This window comes from Myzus persicae, unplaced genomic scaffold (assembly GCF_001856785.1).
Source record: "Myzus persicae strain clone G006 unplaced genomic scaffold, MPER_G0061.0, whole genome shotgun sequence".
Classification (NCBI taxonomy): Eukaryota; Metazoa; Arthropoda; class Insecta; order Hemiptera; family Aphididae; genus Myzus; species Myzus persicae.
Genome location: NW_019102804.1, coordinates 268,653 through 287,781, shown reverse-complemented (window position 1 = coordinate 287,781; position 19,129 = coordinate 268,653). Strand labels below are relative to the sequence as shown.

Sequence of the window (19,129 nt, the reverse complement as noted above, 5' to 3'; positions counted from 1 at the left end):
AATAAAATAAAATAACAGAAAGGAAAAAAGTGAATTTTATGCCATTTTTTACAGACAAGAACAGACGAACTCACGCATCCTCGTTGTCGTTCAATCGCTAAACAATCTGAGCGTTAAATCGATGAGTGAACGAAATATACATAATTTGAATACAAAACGAACTGTGTTATTATTTTGGCGGTTTTTCGGTCGAATTGATCGTTCGCCGAGCCTGTGTGTGTAAGGTTGGCACACATATACAAATACACACCACACACACACACACACACACACTTATGCTCAGTAATAGTCCCCGGACCCGGATCAACTCGTGTCACACGGTCCGTACGCAATTCCGACGTCACGACCAAGTTTTCCGTTATATAACTCTCTGTTTAACCCAGTAGGTCCCTTCTCTCGCCGTTCTCGCAAACCATGGGGTCACTTACCGGAAATTTCAAACGGACTTCCGGTATGCGCCTCACCAGAGGGTACCTCCCCAACCCACTCACCATTAGCCCGATCGCTCTCTCCGTCGGCCGGCGTGGCGTTGTTGCAGGCAGGCCAAACTAGGGTTTTAGAACAATCAACCCAATGGTCGGCCACCACTGCACGCCACTAGAATGGTTATAATAATAACAATAATAATACTAGAAAATATTTCGTGGAAATAAACCGTTCAATCTTCAATGTGTATCGGTTTGTGCGGACTCAACAGAGTTATAAGCTTTCCAAAAATTGGGTTAAACGCCGTTTGCTATTTTACTTTTGCGAGCCGTAATGCAGTACATTGTTATAAAATATAGCGTGTTCAACGAGCACAGAAATTCATGTTGTTTATACGCTTTTTCCGCACTTTGGAAGGTATGTATGTGACGTGGTCAGGAAGAAAAGTTTCAGTATCGTGTGCCAAAAAATGACGTTAACATTTTTCAACTAAAAGTACCCTATATACACCTACAACTCGTGTGAATAGAACTTACCGTTTAATTCATTACATTTGAAACTCGATGTTTGAAAAAAAAAATCATATAAATTGGGGTTGACAAACGGGAAATCGAAAAATATACATCTATAACAATTAATTTGAAAGCATTTTACGTTTTTTAACGAATTATTATGAATTAGTTTCATAATACCTAGTTTTAAAACAATAATTATGTTACATGTAAATGTTGTTTTTTTTTGTTGAAAATAACACAGTTAATCTAAACCAAGTTAAAAACAATAATTTTTTATTATTTGAGTCATATCTGGAAATGAATGCTCCTTTTAATATTGCGTTAACACACAAAATGGTAGTTTCCATGCAAAATAATTGTTTTATTTCCCGTAGGCCATAAAAAAAAAACTAAATTTGTGTATTATAATAAAATATATAACCGAACTATTTATCAGAAAATAAATTTTAAACCAACTGACATTATGTTCTGCATTCGTGTAATAATGATATTGGATTTTTTTTTTATAAAAAGCAACACGGGGCGCTATGTAGGCAAATTTGATACATCCCTGTGGTTTATCAGAAATTATATTTTATTTAAAATAATATTACGTTCACGTTGGTACAATAATACCTATTTATTAATTATGATGTATTATGCTAACAATGTAATATACCTAAAAAAATCCAACATAATATAGCATTACACTATGACATAATTGTTATAATAACCGATTTTTTTGAGTAAAGAATGAAATACAAAATAATGTAGTGGATATGACTATTCGTTTAATGAATGCGTTAGGTTTAGATAATTTAACCAGTATACTGAGCGTTTATTTTTTGATAGGGCGACTGCAGTAACATATTATAATTCCAATGTTGTGATCGATAATGAACTATAGTGCAAATGTATAATAGACCATTTACTAGTATTTTTTGCGATAATAATGCTATTGATAAACATAATATTTAAAATAGAGATTGTACTAATCTAGATAAACTTGTTTGGAATTTTGATAAGTTATCAAACAAAATAATTTTAAACTTAACTCATAACAAAATATTAAAATACGTTTATTGATTTCAGTTTTTAAAATTATAAACTATAATACAAAATACAAATTGAAAAATTAACACCTTACATAAACCAAGTTTTTATTCAAAACATGATGGTTGAAAACATTATTTTTTCAAAATGTCATAATTTATTACATACAAACGTTTCTAGTGGATTTAAATTAATTAATATTCGTTGTTTATATTAATGAACGTGAAATGTATTCACAGAGTAGAAAAAAATGTTTTCGCGTAAAAATATATTTTAAATTAAAAGTTGAAAAAAAATCTTAAATTGTATACATTTTACATAGGGGATAAGCCTAATGGAGTCCAAAATAATCCCACAATAATCTATTTAGAACGCTTGCATGTTTTCCCAAAAATATATAGATTGGCCAAGTATATTGCACACCTACTATAATATATTGCAATATGCACTTATAATTTCGTGTATAAGATTTCAGTGGTACTTGTGTTAATATGGACAATTTATATACGATTTTGGTGTTCAGAAATTAAAATCATCAAAATCATAAACTTCGTTTTGGGGCTCACAAAAAAAAACATCTTGACATGACAAATAAAAGCAACATTGTTGGCGAACAATACGGTTCGTTTTGTTCCAGCTTGTTTTTGTAACAAAATTATGCACTTATATTATTATAAATACAGAACATAGGGAGAGTATCCGGTTTAAAAAAAAACTTCCGAAAAAAGTGTTAACATGTTTATTGTTTTAAGTTGTACTGTCTTTTGTTGTATTCCAAAAGTTATGTCATGATATGTTTTGTTAATATAAATACTACTACAAACAAGGGTTTAAAAAAAAAAAAAAATTATGTGTTTTAGATAAAATGGGCAAAGAGCAACAATAATGTTTGCATTTATCGTGTGAACAAAATTCAAACCAAGGTTACCTATTAAACAAATTAAACTAAATTTTAAAATATATACATAATATGGAGTTATGGGATTTATTAACATTACGTTAAGTTTTTAAACTACTATTAAATATGGCAATGATTTGAAAACCATAGGAATGCAATTGTTTTTCATTATTATAGGCAATTTTATTTTATTTATTGTTAAATTAATTATGTACTTAAACTATTATGAACTTTTATTACGTCGAATTAAAAAGTTAAGACTTAATTAACGTTTATTGATACTTACAAAATAGATTAAATTATAAGTTTTGTAGGTAAATAATTGTTTTACTTTTTTTTATAGTCAAGATATTATTTAAATGTATTGATTATTAGACCTTTAAACAAAAATGCAGTTAAGCATATTATTATTTTTATAATTTACATTAAATCATTTAAAAACATTCTATTTTTATCGAAAGCTTATAATAATGAATGTGTTTTATCAAATATATTCTTGTGGTAATAATAATTACAAAGACACAAGATGAAAGCATTAATAACATTTTACTCGTGACCTCGTCGAAAATAAAATTAACAACATGGAAACTATAAAATGCAATAGCGGTACACATAAAATAAATAAATAATGGACGAAACAATATTAAAAATAATAAAATGTTTATTAGTTATAAAGACGCTTGGCGTAACCATCAACTTGCTCTAATAAATTTAATAATGCTTTACGAAGATGAGGATGATAGTAGAGTATATTATAATATTATTAAATTATTGAGTTTCTATCTTCTACTTAAAATATCTTAAAGAAAATGTAACGTTTTCTCATCTATAAGACATGTCTAGAAAAGTTATAATGATTGAAATCGACGTTTTGTGAATTTAAAAAGCTATTTATTAAACATTTTGCAAAGTATAGTTGAAGTTGAGTAAAATCAAATCAATAAATGACATGAAGAAGTTATCGCTAAGTTGATTGGTGAATTAATTTTAGAAAATTATTTCGTTGCTGTCAAATTACGTGTTGATATAATATCCATCAATGAGCCCAAATATTATTTAATGATACAGGTTTATTTATAACCGAGTGTTATGTGTATACTGTATACAACTAATTTAAAGAAAATATTTTTATAGTTCAAGCAATTAATATGTTCATTATGTTGCTTATAAAATATAACAATTATTAAATAGGTATTAAAAAAATGTAATCAACCAAAAAGTGTTTTCAATAGAAAAAATAACAACTTATTTAACCATACCATAAAAAACAAATCATAAAATAATTAAATCGAAAAGTGTGTTTCAACTATCAACATTCTTATATGTGTTGTTATTTATTTGCTTCCATTTTGATATAACGTAGCACATATAGCAGTTATAAAAAGGTCCATTTGAGTTAAGATAAATACTAGGGAAATACAACAAATATTAATAAATTCCTGTTCGAATTATACGATAAAAATGACTATAATATGTACGTTAACGTTGACCTAGTTGCCTCAGTGTTATAGCATAATTTCCTGTAGGTACCTACGTCATGATAATTCAATTTTGCTACATAATAAATTTATAGCACATGTCAATCCATTGCATTATCGATATAAATATATGGTAAAATAAATTAAAACAATTTAATTTTAATCAAAAAATTATATCAGCGGATGTTGAAGTCATAATAATTAGAATATGTGGAGTGTCTAATCATTTATGAAAGGCGTGCATGAACATTTAAAATTGAAAGTATAAAGACATTTTTAAAGAAATAATTTAAAAATTAAAACAATAAATTGTAAACGATAAAAAAGTTGGTATCTAATTTATCATTTCAACACCTACTCTAAAGTTTTTATGTATTTATTTTTTTAAATAAAGTTGCGCATACGTCGATTTATTTAATTACGTTTATTAGTAAAATAATATTATTACGATACATTAACTATGCATTAAACTGACGGGCACTGAATTGACGTACGAACGATCACTTGACGCATACACGTCAATTTCACTAAGTTGAAGTTAAATATTATAATCAATCGTTTTCAAAATATGATTTTTATTTTTATAGCGTTATATTATACATATACTCTTACTTTTGACGAATATATTATAGAAATAATTCGCTTGGCCTTATACAGGCTACAGTGAGCTCAGACATGGTACAGAGTGGTTTTTAATATTATTGGAGGTGGAACTATTTTTGGCAGCAAAAAAGCTGAAATTCTTGATTTGCACCGTAGTAAAACGTCTCTTAAGATAATAAAATCATCATAGATGGTGTTGTAAACAATTAATTTTTCAACATTTCCTGGATTTTTGACCAAGCCGTGGAAAAAAACACAGAAGAGAATCTATTTTTAATTTTAATAAACCATTTTAATCTTGATCGTTTTTGAGCAGATCGAATTTAGGTAAAGATGTTTGTTTTTAATACTTTCTACGATTGAATACCAAATAGTTATGAACCACAACTATTAATATTGCTGCACTAATGTGAAATCGATTTTGGTAAAATATAATCTATAATACTATAAAATATGAATTCATTTTACAAAAGTAGTACAAGGGCTACCGTGATGTTATGTCTCTTTTATATTACTTTTTAGGGTTGTTTGTGTTTCCTTATACACACAAAACGACAATAAATTATTAACTGATAGTTTCGAAATTGTTTGCTCAGACATTATGCAAATTTAGGTTAATTTGTATTGATTAAGAAATTGGATCGTATTTTGCTGAAACCAAAAATCTATTCATGTTTGATTTTTTTTTAAATATTTCAACAAATAACACCTAAGCGTTTTCAAACAGTAATACACGCTAAGTAATTTATTCATCACGGTGTTCATCAATAAATCATATGGGTAGGTAAGTGTATATCTGAGTCACTCAAACATTATATATAAAGGCTTAGTACACCGAGAACCACAAATATCGAAATATCAAACTCCTACGATTATCTACTTTTTAATTCTACCCGATAACGAGGCCGGTCGGATGCTAATATTTAAATAATCATTATTTTCGTACCTGATCGTATGTGTGTTAATCTAGGACATTCTGCCACTAATTCTATTGAGTCAGCGGATCCACAGGAAAACACAATCGAAGTCAAGTTCAACTTGCATTCTTCGTCGGCGACTGTTTTGCTGCTCAAAATCCTTCGACCTTTCCTTTTGACTCTGCGCAATATCACCTCCTCGTCGTCGTCGTATTCCGATTGCCTTTCGAATTCCTTGCTTATGTTCTTTCTGGACCTTACCAGACTTGGCAAGTCAGGCTGTAACTTCTTGTACGTCACACTCCAATCGTCCGAGGATTTCTCGTAGTGTTCGGAAGAGTGACGTTTGGGCGAAGGCGGCGATGTCGTTGTTAACACAATAGACGGATGATTGTCGGAAGTTAATAAGTCCACCGGTAACTAAAGAGAAATGTATGTATTTAATACTAGTAATTAAGGACCAAAAGGTTGGAAAATGTAGGGAAAAAGCAATTGTTTTATACAAAGCCCCAAAAATATGAGAAAATCAGAGGCCTTGTAAATAGTACATTTCAGGAAAAACATGATTTTAGAAAATTTAAAAAGGGACTTTCCTGAAATTAAAAAACTCATTTATGCTTAAAATAATTTATAAGTATAAAAAGTCACAATTAAAAAAATGGACAGAAACAAAACGTTACTTTAAATAAAACAATTTCTAGTAATAAATTAAACTATATTATGACCTACATAGTATACGTACTAACTTGAAATTGCTTAAGCTTTAAAACTAAAGCCAAGCGTTGAATTATGATTGCACTAGCGTTTTCAGCATAAAAAAAATACTCAAGTTTGAAAAATGAACCTCGAAAAAAAAGGGTGTATAGTAAAGTATAAAATAGAAATGTATTAGTAAACTGTATCTGTATTTATCTATGTATTTATCTATTATAATATGTAGTTCTTGGTTCTTATTCCCAGTAAAATGACGTGTTCAGTAATCAAAGGTATAATCAATACGGATGTTTGTTCAACAAGTATCGTGATTATGTAATTATTTATATTAAATTAATACTTGAAGATAAATGCAGATTACTTTTTTTTTATATTCCCATTTTTCCAGAAAAAAACCGAGCTTCCCCAATTTTTTTTTTGGCAACGTTGATCACTAGTTATATTGGTTGTTTATATTGTACTTACATTTAGATTTGTTTTACTTGGTAAAATTGAAGATACATCGTTCCACGAAATGCTTTTACTGACTTTTTTTATCGTGTAAATTCCTTTATAAGGGCAATTTCGAAAGTCTGACTTGGAAGCTATAAAGGAAACGTAATATACAGTTACACAGTTTTAATACAAGAATAAAATGTAATGAAAAAAGTACGTTCTCAAATAAACTTGGAAGTGGGTTTTTTGAAAATCACTAAAAACCACTAATCTAATATTATTTAGATGGCAAAATAACATTTTATATATTTTAAATTTCGAAATTTGAGTTTAATACAAAAGTTGATTGCATCATCACAAAATATAATTTTACTACGTATTTATCAAAAAATATAAATACAACAGTAAAAATAATTAATTTTTGCAATATTATTAATAAAAATCACTACTTCTGTATATCTTATTGGATAAAAAAACACAACGTTATTCAATACAAATAAAATCAAGTTTACAATGTTATTTTTTTAGTTCAATATCATGTCCGATTCAATTTGTAACAAATTCATTTTATAAGAATCTGCTAAATAAATAAAATAAAGGACTTTCTAACACGTGAAATCAGAGAAAACATGGTAGATAACAAACTGTTGTTTGTGCAAAAATTACTACTTTGGAAAATGTAATACCAATTTTTTTTGATGTCATCACAATAGAATTACACGAGTATAGATGATGCTGAAATTCAATTCAAACACAGAAGATTTGTTTTAATATAATATGCATGTATAAATATTGTAGAATATACAATAGCTTGAACAGTTTTTTCTAGAATTCTGTTAAAATAATAATAATATGTAGTAGGTAACTAGTACCAAAAAAAAAAAAAAAAACAGTCGGTTAACTAGATTTTGAACTACAACGCTTGATATTCATCGTGTGTACTGTATTATTTGTAAACACCGCATTCCCTGCAGTCTATCAGTATTTGTTTTAGAAGGTTAACGTGAAATTGCACTCGGTCTCTCGGCAAACACTTGAAATATTTTTGCAATCAACGACTTACCCACTAGCGTAATTGAATCCGTAGCGTGCGCATCAAAGTTGGGGGAGTTACACGCGTCTTCCGGTCTCCTGCTCGGCTGACCTGATTTTGGAGTGAAAAAAAATACCGTATTATTATTATTATTATTATTATACTGTTATTGTGCTGACCCACATGTGACCGTGTCTGTGAGGGCGGCGGTGACTTACCCATTTGAAGTTCTGCCAAGTCGTGCGCCCTCCGGTGGAAGTCCAAACAAATGTATCCGCTTTGACTGCGCGTATTCATAAGAAAGAAAATAAAACAACGACAACATAATGTACCGGTTGAACGTGAGAAACGTACGAATCGCACGACGTATAAATTATTATTATTAGTGATGAGAAGTTATAGCGACAAACACAAACATTTTGTGCGTTTGAACTCATATTATGTAGGTACGTACAAAATAAAAAAAGCTAATCAATGAAAGACATTGACAAAAAAAAAATTTCTATTAATATCAAAAAAATTTAATAATTATATTCTTTAAGCGACTTGTATTTTCGAGAAAATTAAAATAATTGCTATTGATATGATTAAAAAAAAAAACTCATAACCTATAAGTATAAATGTATGTACCTAAAACGGATATTTAGCTAATTTAGATGTAAGCAGAAGACGCGGAAAAAATATACTACCCAAATCGTCATAATACTGTAACGACTTCTCATCCCTAATATTATTGTACTATATTGTTGTTTACCATCCGGTAACGTAGTGCGCCATCACCCTGAACCGGTGCGGTAACTCTTCCATTTCCTGCTGACAGGAGAATTTCATCTCGTGTCCAGGCAGAGGTGCCACCAACGGCTGATTGTAGAAGAACTGGTGTGATGCCTGTATGGTCTGCGCTGCAAACACGCGATCTAACGAGCTGGACACCAGCTTCAACGTGTTGTTGTTGTGGTGATGGAGGAACGTGAACGTTTTGCCGTGATCCAACGTCCGCCACCTCTGGTTTTCAGTCAGCCACAACGGGAAGCTGCATTTCGTCTCAAATGTCTCTGCGTGAAAATCCAATAGATAAATCAATAGGTAGGTACAGAAAATACCATCAGTGTTTGGTAATCTAAAACTGTTATCGTCAAAATATTGAAACCAGATAAATCAAAATCTTTCAAAATTTCAAAATGGACTAAAGAAAAAATTCCTGTTTGATATTTGATATTTTTACTTGAATCTACTTATTTTTAACTTTTTCCCGTATTTTGAACTAACTTTAACTCTATTTTGAAATCAAATATATCCTTTAAAACTCGTGAAATGAGATTAGAAAAATTTATGTAAAATACCGACAATTTGTTTTTGTTATGATTATCATAAAAATATTTACTATTTTGGTTTCATTTTAAGCAAACAAAGTCTATTATTTTGGTGTGACTTAATGTTGATAATATTTAAATTTTATTGAACGATCCTAAAAAGTAGTGTTACAATAATTACCAAAGGACATGTTTTTACATTATGTATTTGTACGTCCACATTTAAACAATAGTAAAAACAATTTCACGAAATTAGTTGAACTTTATTTGTATTGACTACTAACTAATTAATTTTGAAAATTAATATTCTAAGCTCATTTAAGGACGAACCTTTTTTTAATATCATAGTCCTTGACCCTTCGAGAGGACTGAAAAGTCCACTGCACGTGGCGTCGCCGGACTGTGCCACTCTGTATTCGACGTCTCCAGAAGAACCAGAACCTTTCAGTTGTCTCTGAGATGTCGTTCGCTCGTATATAAAACACTTAAACCGGTCTTCTGTTGACATTGGTATACCGTTGCTGTGGTGAACCCTACCCACGAGGAATCGGTACGAACCCTCTTTCCAACCGGCAATGCACTCAACTTCTTCGACTAAACATCAAACGCATCATAAATTATAATCTGTATTAGACATTCAACTATAGTTAATTCTAAAAATAGCTAAGTGTTTTGAGACCACTGGACAACACTTTTAAGTTTAAATGTATTGTTACTAGGATTATTACCAATATTATAATTTATTTTTTGTATTTACTATTTTATAATAATTGTTAAATTGAACATATTGCCCATACATAATATAATTTGCTGTACAAATTTTTTTTTATTTGGTGATAAAACATTATTTATGACATTAGTAAGTATATAGTATATTAGTTATTATTTTTACATTTAATGGACCAAATAATTTGTAATAAATCATTAAAGCTAACATATGCAGCTATTATATGTTATTTTATTGTGATTTAGATACATTTTTCGACTGTAAAAAATCACAAAATCGATGAAAATTATTAAAATAATTACGTCAGTAGTAAAATATATTGTTTTGCGTTTCAAATAGTCCTTTACATGATAATAATAGACTTAGGGTATGTTTAAATTATTAGAGAAATAATTTGGCCAGTCGAGTCTTTATTTAAGACCTTAATATAGTAATCATGTACTTAAATTTAGTTTGAATATTGTTATAGTAGAATGTAGGAATATATAGTATGAAGTCGATAGGTACACTAAAAGTGGATTGCTACATATCACGACATTTGCGGGGAAGTATATAAATCCGGAATTAGGTACAGTGGTCATTTGATGATTGGTATCTAAATGTAATATTAACATTTTTGCGGGTTTTCTTCGTCAATCAAGCGTGGTTTCAGGTAATTTTGGTGGAAACAATAATAATTATATAATACTCGCAGAAACGAAAGTTTTCGGGCACGCGCGTAAGTAAGCAGCTGGGTTAAAACGTTTCTCATGTCGTGTTTTTCGCGTGCGGTTTCAGAACCTAAACTCGCCACAAAACGCGGTCGGTGTGGCGACATGGTAAAATATGCAAACAGTCGGAGAACTCAAAAGATAGAGAGGGAGAGAAAATAATAATAATAATAAAACGTACTGTAATAGTATAGTATAAATATGACCAAAGTATAACGTACCTAGGTAGGTTATGTAATCATAAAATACCTGCTAACTACTTGGCTAAAAACAAAGTTGAAAATATGGATATTGTTGTTTAGTTAGATAAGTGATAAATTAGTTTAAAATTATTTTTTAGAAATCAAATAATATAGTCGTTCATCAATTATATTTACCTATAATAAGTAAATATTATAATGGATATAAAGTGTCAATCTCAAAAAATGTTCACTTGATATTAATTGATAGTAAATATGGTTATTGTGCACAAAAATATTGTTGGCCAACGACAATAAATGTATGCTATAGTAGCAATGGCGACGTCTCGCCATTTGCATAACTAATGAACGTAGACTAGTAAAGGTAATGAATTTATCGTGTACGAGTTATTAGCTATTACATTATACTGGTCTTTATTTTCAAGAATAGTACTACTAATAGTGACCTCTCTTTTACTTAATAAGTTTTCAATGTTTCCATATAAATATTTAAATTATTGAACAATAAATACAATTGATGGAGTGACAGAGATTCTTGTACGTCAATGGTGACCAAGTAGTGACCGCGGGTCAAATCCAAGCCACGACAATTTATCAACCAAAGTATAAAAATTTAATTTAAATTTAAAAAAAAGTTACTAAAAATATAAAGTTTGTAATATGCAACTATGCCAACTATAAAATATAATATTCAATTAAAGGTAAAAGTTTAGACTAAACGATATAGGACGGGAAGTTCATCGGGGGTGTGTTTTATACAAAAAAACGTTCATACAACCATCAACTACAAATATAATATACAATATATTACATATTATTCTACAAATATATAATTCATAGTACGTTTTTTTAATTTTAAACCTTTTTTGTTGTGAATACATATTTTATTTACTTAATTTTAAATACCTTGTTCAAATTTTTTTAACATTGATTGTACCTATTATAAATTGTTTTACTCTATGAAGATCAATGAAATAAATATTCGGCGAGAAATATATTTCTTCTGTCGGATAATTACAGTCGTCTTAGACCAACATTTACTGCACAAAATATTGTTACATTTATCATCGATATTAATCGCCGTGCGAATAATATTTTCGTCTAACAATATTATTGACCACGGTGACTTATTCCAATCATAGACCACGTCTTGTGCATGATAAATGTTATACAGCAAAACGTTGATGTCTCGCACAGGTCGGGGACAAAGAAAAAACTTCTCGTTATTGAAATTACGAGTCATAGAAAAAGTTTTGTGTATATTTTGATAAGCGGGGCTAAGACTTTCCTTCGAGTTATCGACGTTTCACTGTAATAATGTAAAATATGATTATAAATACTCACGGGCGCTCTCCGACCCTTCGACATCCGGACACGCCTGGTACCGGATCAAGAGCCTCGAATCCTGGGTACAAGCCTCTACCGTGGAAACGGGATTCCTGCAGTCACCGTGACCGCGGTTGTACGTGAACGTGTACGGTGGCTTGAACGGGCACTGCATGGGATTTCCGGACTCTCGGAACATGGAGTACAGGAGTGCGTCGCCGGTGATCAGCGGGCAGATGGTCTTCAGCGTGCCCATTTCGTTGCAGAAGGCTGTAAATTGTCGTGCAATGAGATTGTAACAACTGTTGTGTTTACTATACGACAGCCAGCAGTTCACAATAACACCGGACAGTGCAAAGGTACCCACTCCCCAACAGTTGAATTTTTTTTTAAATTTTTGACGTCTCATAAATGTTCGGTTGATTTCCAAACTGCCTAGTTTAAGTGATCATTGTTATGGCTTGGAAAATAATGTGTTAAGCTAGTAGACACATACGAACACGACGTGTATAATTGTTTAACTAATTATGTCTGGTATGGCACAATTTTGTTACTATTACCTTTTACTGTACAGTGTACATTAGGTAAGAAAAATTGTTAACAAGATTATTTACCTAATTCAAATTTTTTAAATAATATTTGAAAAACTAGAAAATCCTTTACGGTAAACGGTCTATACACCTCTATATCATGAATAATTACTAATAAATTATTAACGACGGTTTTTGGACCAACAGCGGTTTATAGCGTTTTGCTACCACGATGGGGTATTACGTCCTGTGCTTAATCCTTTCGTCCGCTGCGTAATACGTCGTCAAACATTTTTCCCGATTCCCACACAAACGCACACCAGATATTATATACTTTTAACCCTACTCCTACTTCTTCTCTCCCCTTCCCTCAAAGATCCCTTCAGCCGCATCTCTTACGACCACAGCGATCGCGTACGCACAAATTGAATCGCTTGTCCGGTTTTACGGTCCGATAAACATCGTCTTCATCGATTGTTTCGCGTATATAATAAGCACGGGGGCTATGGTACACCTAAACATATATGTATAGAATATATGTATTATATACATATAACCATACCTAAGGGACCCGTTCGGTCAGATTTTTCTTGGCAGCTATGTTTCCTCGGGACCTGCACCTAAACCCGTCCTCCAGCCCCACATACAACAATACATATGTCAATATAATATCTCGGCGACTTACTCTCTTTGTATTGGAGAACGTTGTGATGTTTCTCGTGAATGACCACGCACCGGTAACACGGCTTTTTCCTGCGAAAAATACAATAAACGAATAGCTGAAATATAATATATTATACTGTATAATAATATTAAATGTATTATTATTGTTATTGTGGTAGTGGCCGTATTTTTCGTCATACCCGTGCTTTATCGTATGATATAATCGCCCGCACAACGACAGCAACAATAATAATAGTAATAATAATAAATAATAACAGAATGACTACATGTATACTATAATATACTATATATTATTGTAGTCGTCGGTCGTCCTACCGTGCAATATGAATCGCAGAAATCGCCGGAATACTTATACAGTTATACCTATGTATAGGTTAGATAGTGTTAGATCGGAAAACGCAAGAGCGACAGAGAACATAGTTTGTTCTCATGTCGTTTACATTGGTAATATAGAGTTTTCTCGCCTCACGAAATAATGAAATACTATTGTTTATTGTAATAATATCAGCGAAACGGTACGTTATCTTCTCAAACGCGCTTCATTGATGATATTAAGCAGTTGCGTGTAGTAGGTAATATAGAACAAATAACGTCCTCCGGGAAACTTATATTACATGAAATTCGATTTCGATCGGATTTATAAGTATTTAGAAAAATGCACTTAAAGCGATTTTTAAATCGGTTTCAATCAAACGCCCACGGCGGCCATGTATTCGTTTTTAAAATCATTAACGCACGTGTACCCCGGGACAAATGTATTGGAATCGGCAGAAGGGATTGTTAAATCGAAATCCGTTTTTATCGAGTGAAAAAGAAATGTAGCATCCAATACCCACTCCTCCCCTCAAATCTTATGTGATATCCACACGTATTTACAATATGAATATTGGTTTATAATATAATATATAAATACATTATGTATGTATATAATAGGTATGTACGTATATATTATAGATAAATATAGTCAGTATTAGTAACCAAGCATAACCACAGAAATAACTGAAGGTAATTGTTGTTCTAATAATAGTATATTTTGAGAAAAAAATGTTTTTTCTGGTATTTACGATTGTCAATGCCTACTTAAAGTAAAAAGCAACATTTCAAAATATTGATTATAATTGATAACATAATAATTAATACTAACATTTGACAACTTTTTCAGTTATACCCTGCAGTATACTACCTATACAATGTTCGTATCTATATTATAATATTATGTGATGCTAATGCAAAATATTTTTATTAGGAAAAATGTATCACATTTGACTATTGATAGCGTTAAATATGTTTCAAAAGATATTGAATAAACTATATTATACAAACATACTTTTACATAATATTTTGTTACAAATACAATACTTGAATTTTTCTATACTTCGCTATTCCTCCAAGTAATCAAAAATATCAAATTAAATCGTGTTTTTTTATGTGAATGCATCGATGTCAACTCTGATGTCTGACTCTTTCACATTTCAAATGATTATTTTATTTGCGGTTATTTCAACCCACGTGTTTATATACTAAACGACTATACTGCGAATTATCGTAAATCCACATTTATTTTTTTTTGAAGAGTAATATTGTTCACACTAGGACTCATTTGCTGCAGATTACAAAGGTTAAAAAGGAAAACAAATCCACATTTATGCTGATATTTTATACACAGNGTTTATATACTAAACGACTATACTGCGAATTATCGTAAATCCACATTTATTTTTTTTTGAAGAGTAATATTGTTCACACTAGGACTCATTTGCTGCAGATTACAAAGGTTAAAAAGGAAAACAAATCCACATTTATGCTGATATTTTATACACAGCTAGTGAATTGTTAAGTATTTTTCAATTTGTTGTGTACGACTTTAGATGATAATATGCTGTAGATATATTTTTTTAATAATAATAACGAATACTGTATACAGTATACATGTACATATTGAACTTTTAAATGCATGAACGATTCAAACTTTTTTTGCAATTTACCAACGTTCCTTAACATTTTGATAACACATTATTCATTTACTTATTTTGGATTTTTAAATACGTACAAATCCAGACCATATATTTATTTATATATTTTATTATTATTTTAAGGTTAGACGAGGCAAATATATACAGATATACAAGGCTTATACGCGTCGGCGTGTATATTTAAGGGCTGAAAAATAACGATGGGACGGGAGACGATCCGTTTTACGATTATCGTTTTCCATACTCGACACGCCATGTACGGAGCTCAACCCGATTCATCTTATAACACTATTGACTTCTCCATAAATAACGTAATGCTCCGATGAACATAAAATCCTTTTGGCGTCAATCCACCTAAGTATATTATTATTATTTTTTTTTTTTCAATAAAACCGAGCTTAGTATAATATTATATATTTCACGGGCTTAACTTTACGCCAATTTATCTCTAAAAGTACTAAAAATTATGTTCAAATATGAAATATATTATAAATTGGTGGTACTCGAGTTAAATGTTATCACGTATAGTTTTCGTTAATCGTTTACTATTATTTCGCATTACAACATCCTCATGTGGCTACATACACATATATATAGAAATGAAATAACTTTGAAATGTTTGTTCGTAATTATTATTATGTGTATCAAACTTTAACAACCCTAAATGCGAATGTTTGCTAAAAGTCTCGAGTTGTGACGAATTAAAATCAGTATTTAAATTATCAACCGAATGTTTGGATCTCCGTGGATCCCTATATTATTATAGCCTTTCTACAAACAGTTTGTGAACATAACTACTGTTATCCAATACGCGTCCTATATTATTATAAATATTATAATATATTTCGAAACGTGCGAACCAGTAGACCGTCGTCGATCCGGCGAATAACGGAAATTAATATCCGCGGGGAAGTTATCGATGTCTCGCCGGGACATATTCGTTGAACAAGTTTTAGGTTACTGGGTTTGGATATCGTTATGACAACAACGCTGCAGAGTTCAAAAAAGTTAACACGACGTGTAGCAGTGCGCCCGTGGCACTTACGTACACATCTCGCCCGGTGCAAAGGGAACTGTGTCCTTTGAATCCTGCTTACAAGTCAATAGATAAAGAAAACTTTATCGCCTTCGTTGACATTTACCAAGAATACAACGTATACATTATATTAATATGGGACTTGGAGGTTTTCAAAAGGGGTGCTCCAAGAAACTTTGTACAAATATTTAATGAGAGCGGTTCACACTAAATCCTTAATATATTGGTGGTACTCTATAATTTCATTGATTTAGAGAAAAGCGTTCTTGTTGTTAACTTTAGACTAATATATTATTTTGTATAAACGATCACAGCTATTATTATGGTTATTATTATTAGTATAAACACGAGTATTGAGGGATAATGCCTAAACCTAATTCAATATTGTGTTAAAAAGATCAAAATATACAACATAATTAATTATCAGTACCTAACTAATGTTAATAAGTATCATAATAATATTATACTATACTTATTGATGGGATAAAAATAAGTACATTGTACACATTATAAAGTTATTTAATTAATTTTCATGCCTTCGAATTTGGATGCCTATTTAAGTACCTATATTATTGTTGTACTAAACATTAAGATAATATTTGTTTTGTAAAATGGATTTTTAAATTAATAAAATATTTAAGTTTATAATAGTGTTTTAATAATATAACGATTACATCTTATTCGTTCTTCATACTCATAGATGTTTTACTTTCATATAGATTTTAGAAAAAAATACTTGGAATTTATAAAGGATTTTCATTAAATGTAAATGATTGAAGTTTTGATAAATTTGAAATTTTCAATAAACTCTCGGTGTTTAAAATATAATCTCGTTAAAACAAAAGTAGTTATAAGAGTTACAATTCTTACAAACTTAAAATAAAAATTCCACTCAAAATAATATAAATATGCTCATATTCGTATGTGTACTAAAAAAAAAAAAATGTTTTTCGTTACATCAATATTATCATACTTTTGTATTGAAAAATAAAACGTTTTGTAAAATAAATACAAATAAGCTCATTCATTGTAAAATTAAAGTTACATTGTTTTTTAAGTATTTTTTTAAATTATTATTAGACATTTAGATTGGAATTATATAATATTGGAGGTTTTGGACGTTCCCATACTTGAATTTTGTAGCTCATCGATGGGTGGATACTTTGTTTATAGATAAAGAGTTTGATGTTCAGTGGAATACATAATTTGAGGAGGTATCTATGTTTGTGGAGTTAAGGTTGAGGGATTTTTTTTTTAAACTTATACATGTGTCCCATATAAGTTTGTTGTCTAGGTGGACTTTAAGATATCGAGTGACTTTTTTGAGTGAATAATGTCGTTTTAAGAGTCATGGAAGGGGGCAAAGACCTGGACGTTGGGAGAAAGTTGAGTGGGCTAATTTGTTTCGATTTATTTTAATTATCCACTAGTTGAACCAGTTTTGAATTTCATTAAGCTGTGTTTTTAGTACTTTAAAGGCTCTGTTTAGGTCGATATTTGCTGAAATAATGGCTGTATCGTCACTCGTCAGCGAAGGTAGTAAAAGCTGTGTTTTCAGAGTGTGTAATGTTGGATTGAAAAATGTCGAAAAGGAGCTAATATACTACCCTCAAGAATTCCTAAATTATGGTAGTGAATTTGAGAGGGTTTATCTCAACGAACAGCAATAATAGGTACTCAACGAATTTATGACTTGAGAATAATGAAATATTCATAGTTATGATTATGTTTTAAATTTTAAGTTTCTTTCAGTCTAAAAGGTAAAATTTTAAGCGTATTTATAATAATAACTTTTATAACAGTTAATACATTACAGATTTGACTGCGTTTTAATTAGTTTGATCAGAACGAAAGATGCTTGTAATTTAAATTCATATTTTAGTATTTCGTACATTTTAAGAAAACTTATAATACATTATAATGATAGGTATTGAAAAGATACAAATCACGGCCATCGAGTACAATCAAATGCTATTTAAAAAAAAAAAACTAAGATTTAAAATTGGACAGAGCTAAATGTCGTCGTTTTTTTATTTATTAATTTAACTTACACGTTAATATAGTTTTACGGAGGTATTGATCTGTTTTGGGACAAAATATGTTAATCTTTTTCCGTAGATTTATCTATATTCACTATTTTATATACAGTTTGAATGACTTTTTTTCAAGTAGTCACGAGATGATTGATCGACAGAATTACAGTCGTTAACAGATTATCACGATTGTAAATGTATTATGACTACAAGAATTTTACCATTATATAGAAACATTCATCAACTACAGTTTTCGTGGAAAACCCGTTTATAAATATTTAATGACAACCTAATTCATTGAACAGATTTTAACTCGAATATTATATAACAATATTACTACAAAAAAAAAAAAACTAATTTTTTATATTTTGATAACTCATATTAAATATTTATTGCGTTTTTAGTTTTAACAATGATCTAATGATTATTAGAATTATTCTAATCAAACCTCCTAACCTTTTATTTTGATATTTTCTTAAGATTATTGCATCTGATTTTTAATTACGCTCAAGTCATTACCAACATTTTAAACGATAATTTATTGGT

At 30.1% G+C, this 19,129-nt stretch overlaps 1 protein-coding gene across 2 annotated transcripts in view; it reads right to left on the bottom strand.

The window, feature by feature from the left end:
• The window catches only part of LOC111033137, a 170,340-nt gene that overhangs the window by 19,003 nt on the left and 132,208 nt on the right, over positions 1-19,129 (bottom strand). For both annotated transcript variants that reach the window (XM_022313735.1, XM_022313736.1), the window contains exons 5-12: positions 13,543-13,610; positions 12,346-12,597; positions 9,695-9,958; positions 8,806-9,106; positions 8,270-8,334; positions 8,082-8,162; positions 7,049-7,167; positions 5,899-6,289 (exon numbers count right to left, since the gene is read on the bottom strand). In XM_022313735.1, the coding sequence (XP_022169427.1) occupies positions 5,899-6,289; positions 7,049-7,167; positions 8,082-8,162; positions 8,270-8,334; positions 8,806-9,106; positions 9,695-9,958; positions 12,346-12,597; positions 13,543-13,610 (1,541 nt within the window). The remainder of the gene's footprint in view (positions 1-5,898; positions 6,290-7,048; positions 7,168-8,081; positions 8,163-8,269; positions 8,335-8,805; positions 9,107-9,694; positions 9,959-12,345; positions 12,598-13,542; positions 13,611-19,129) is intronic.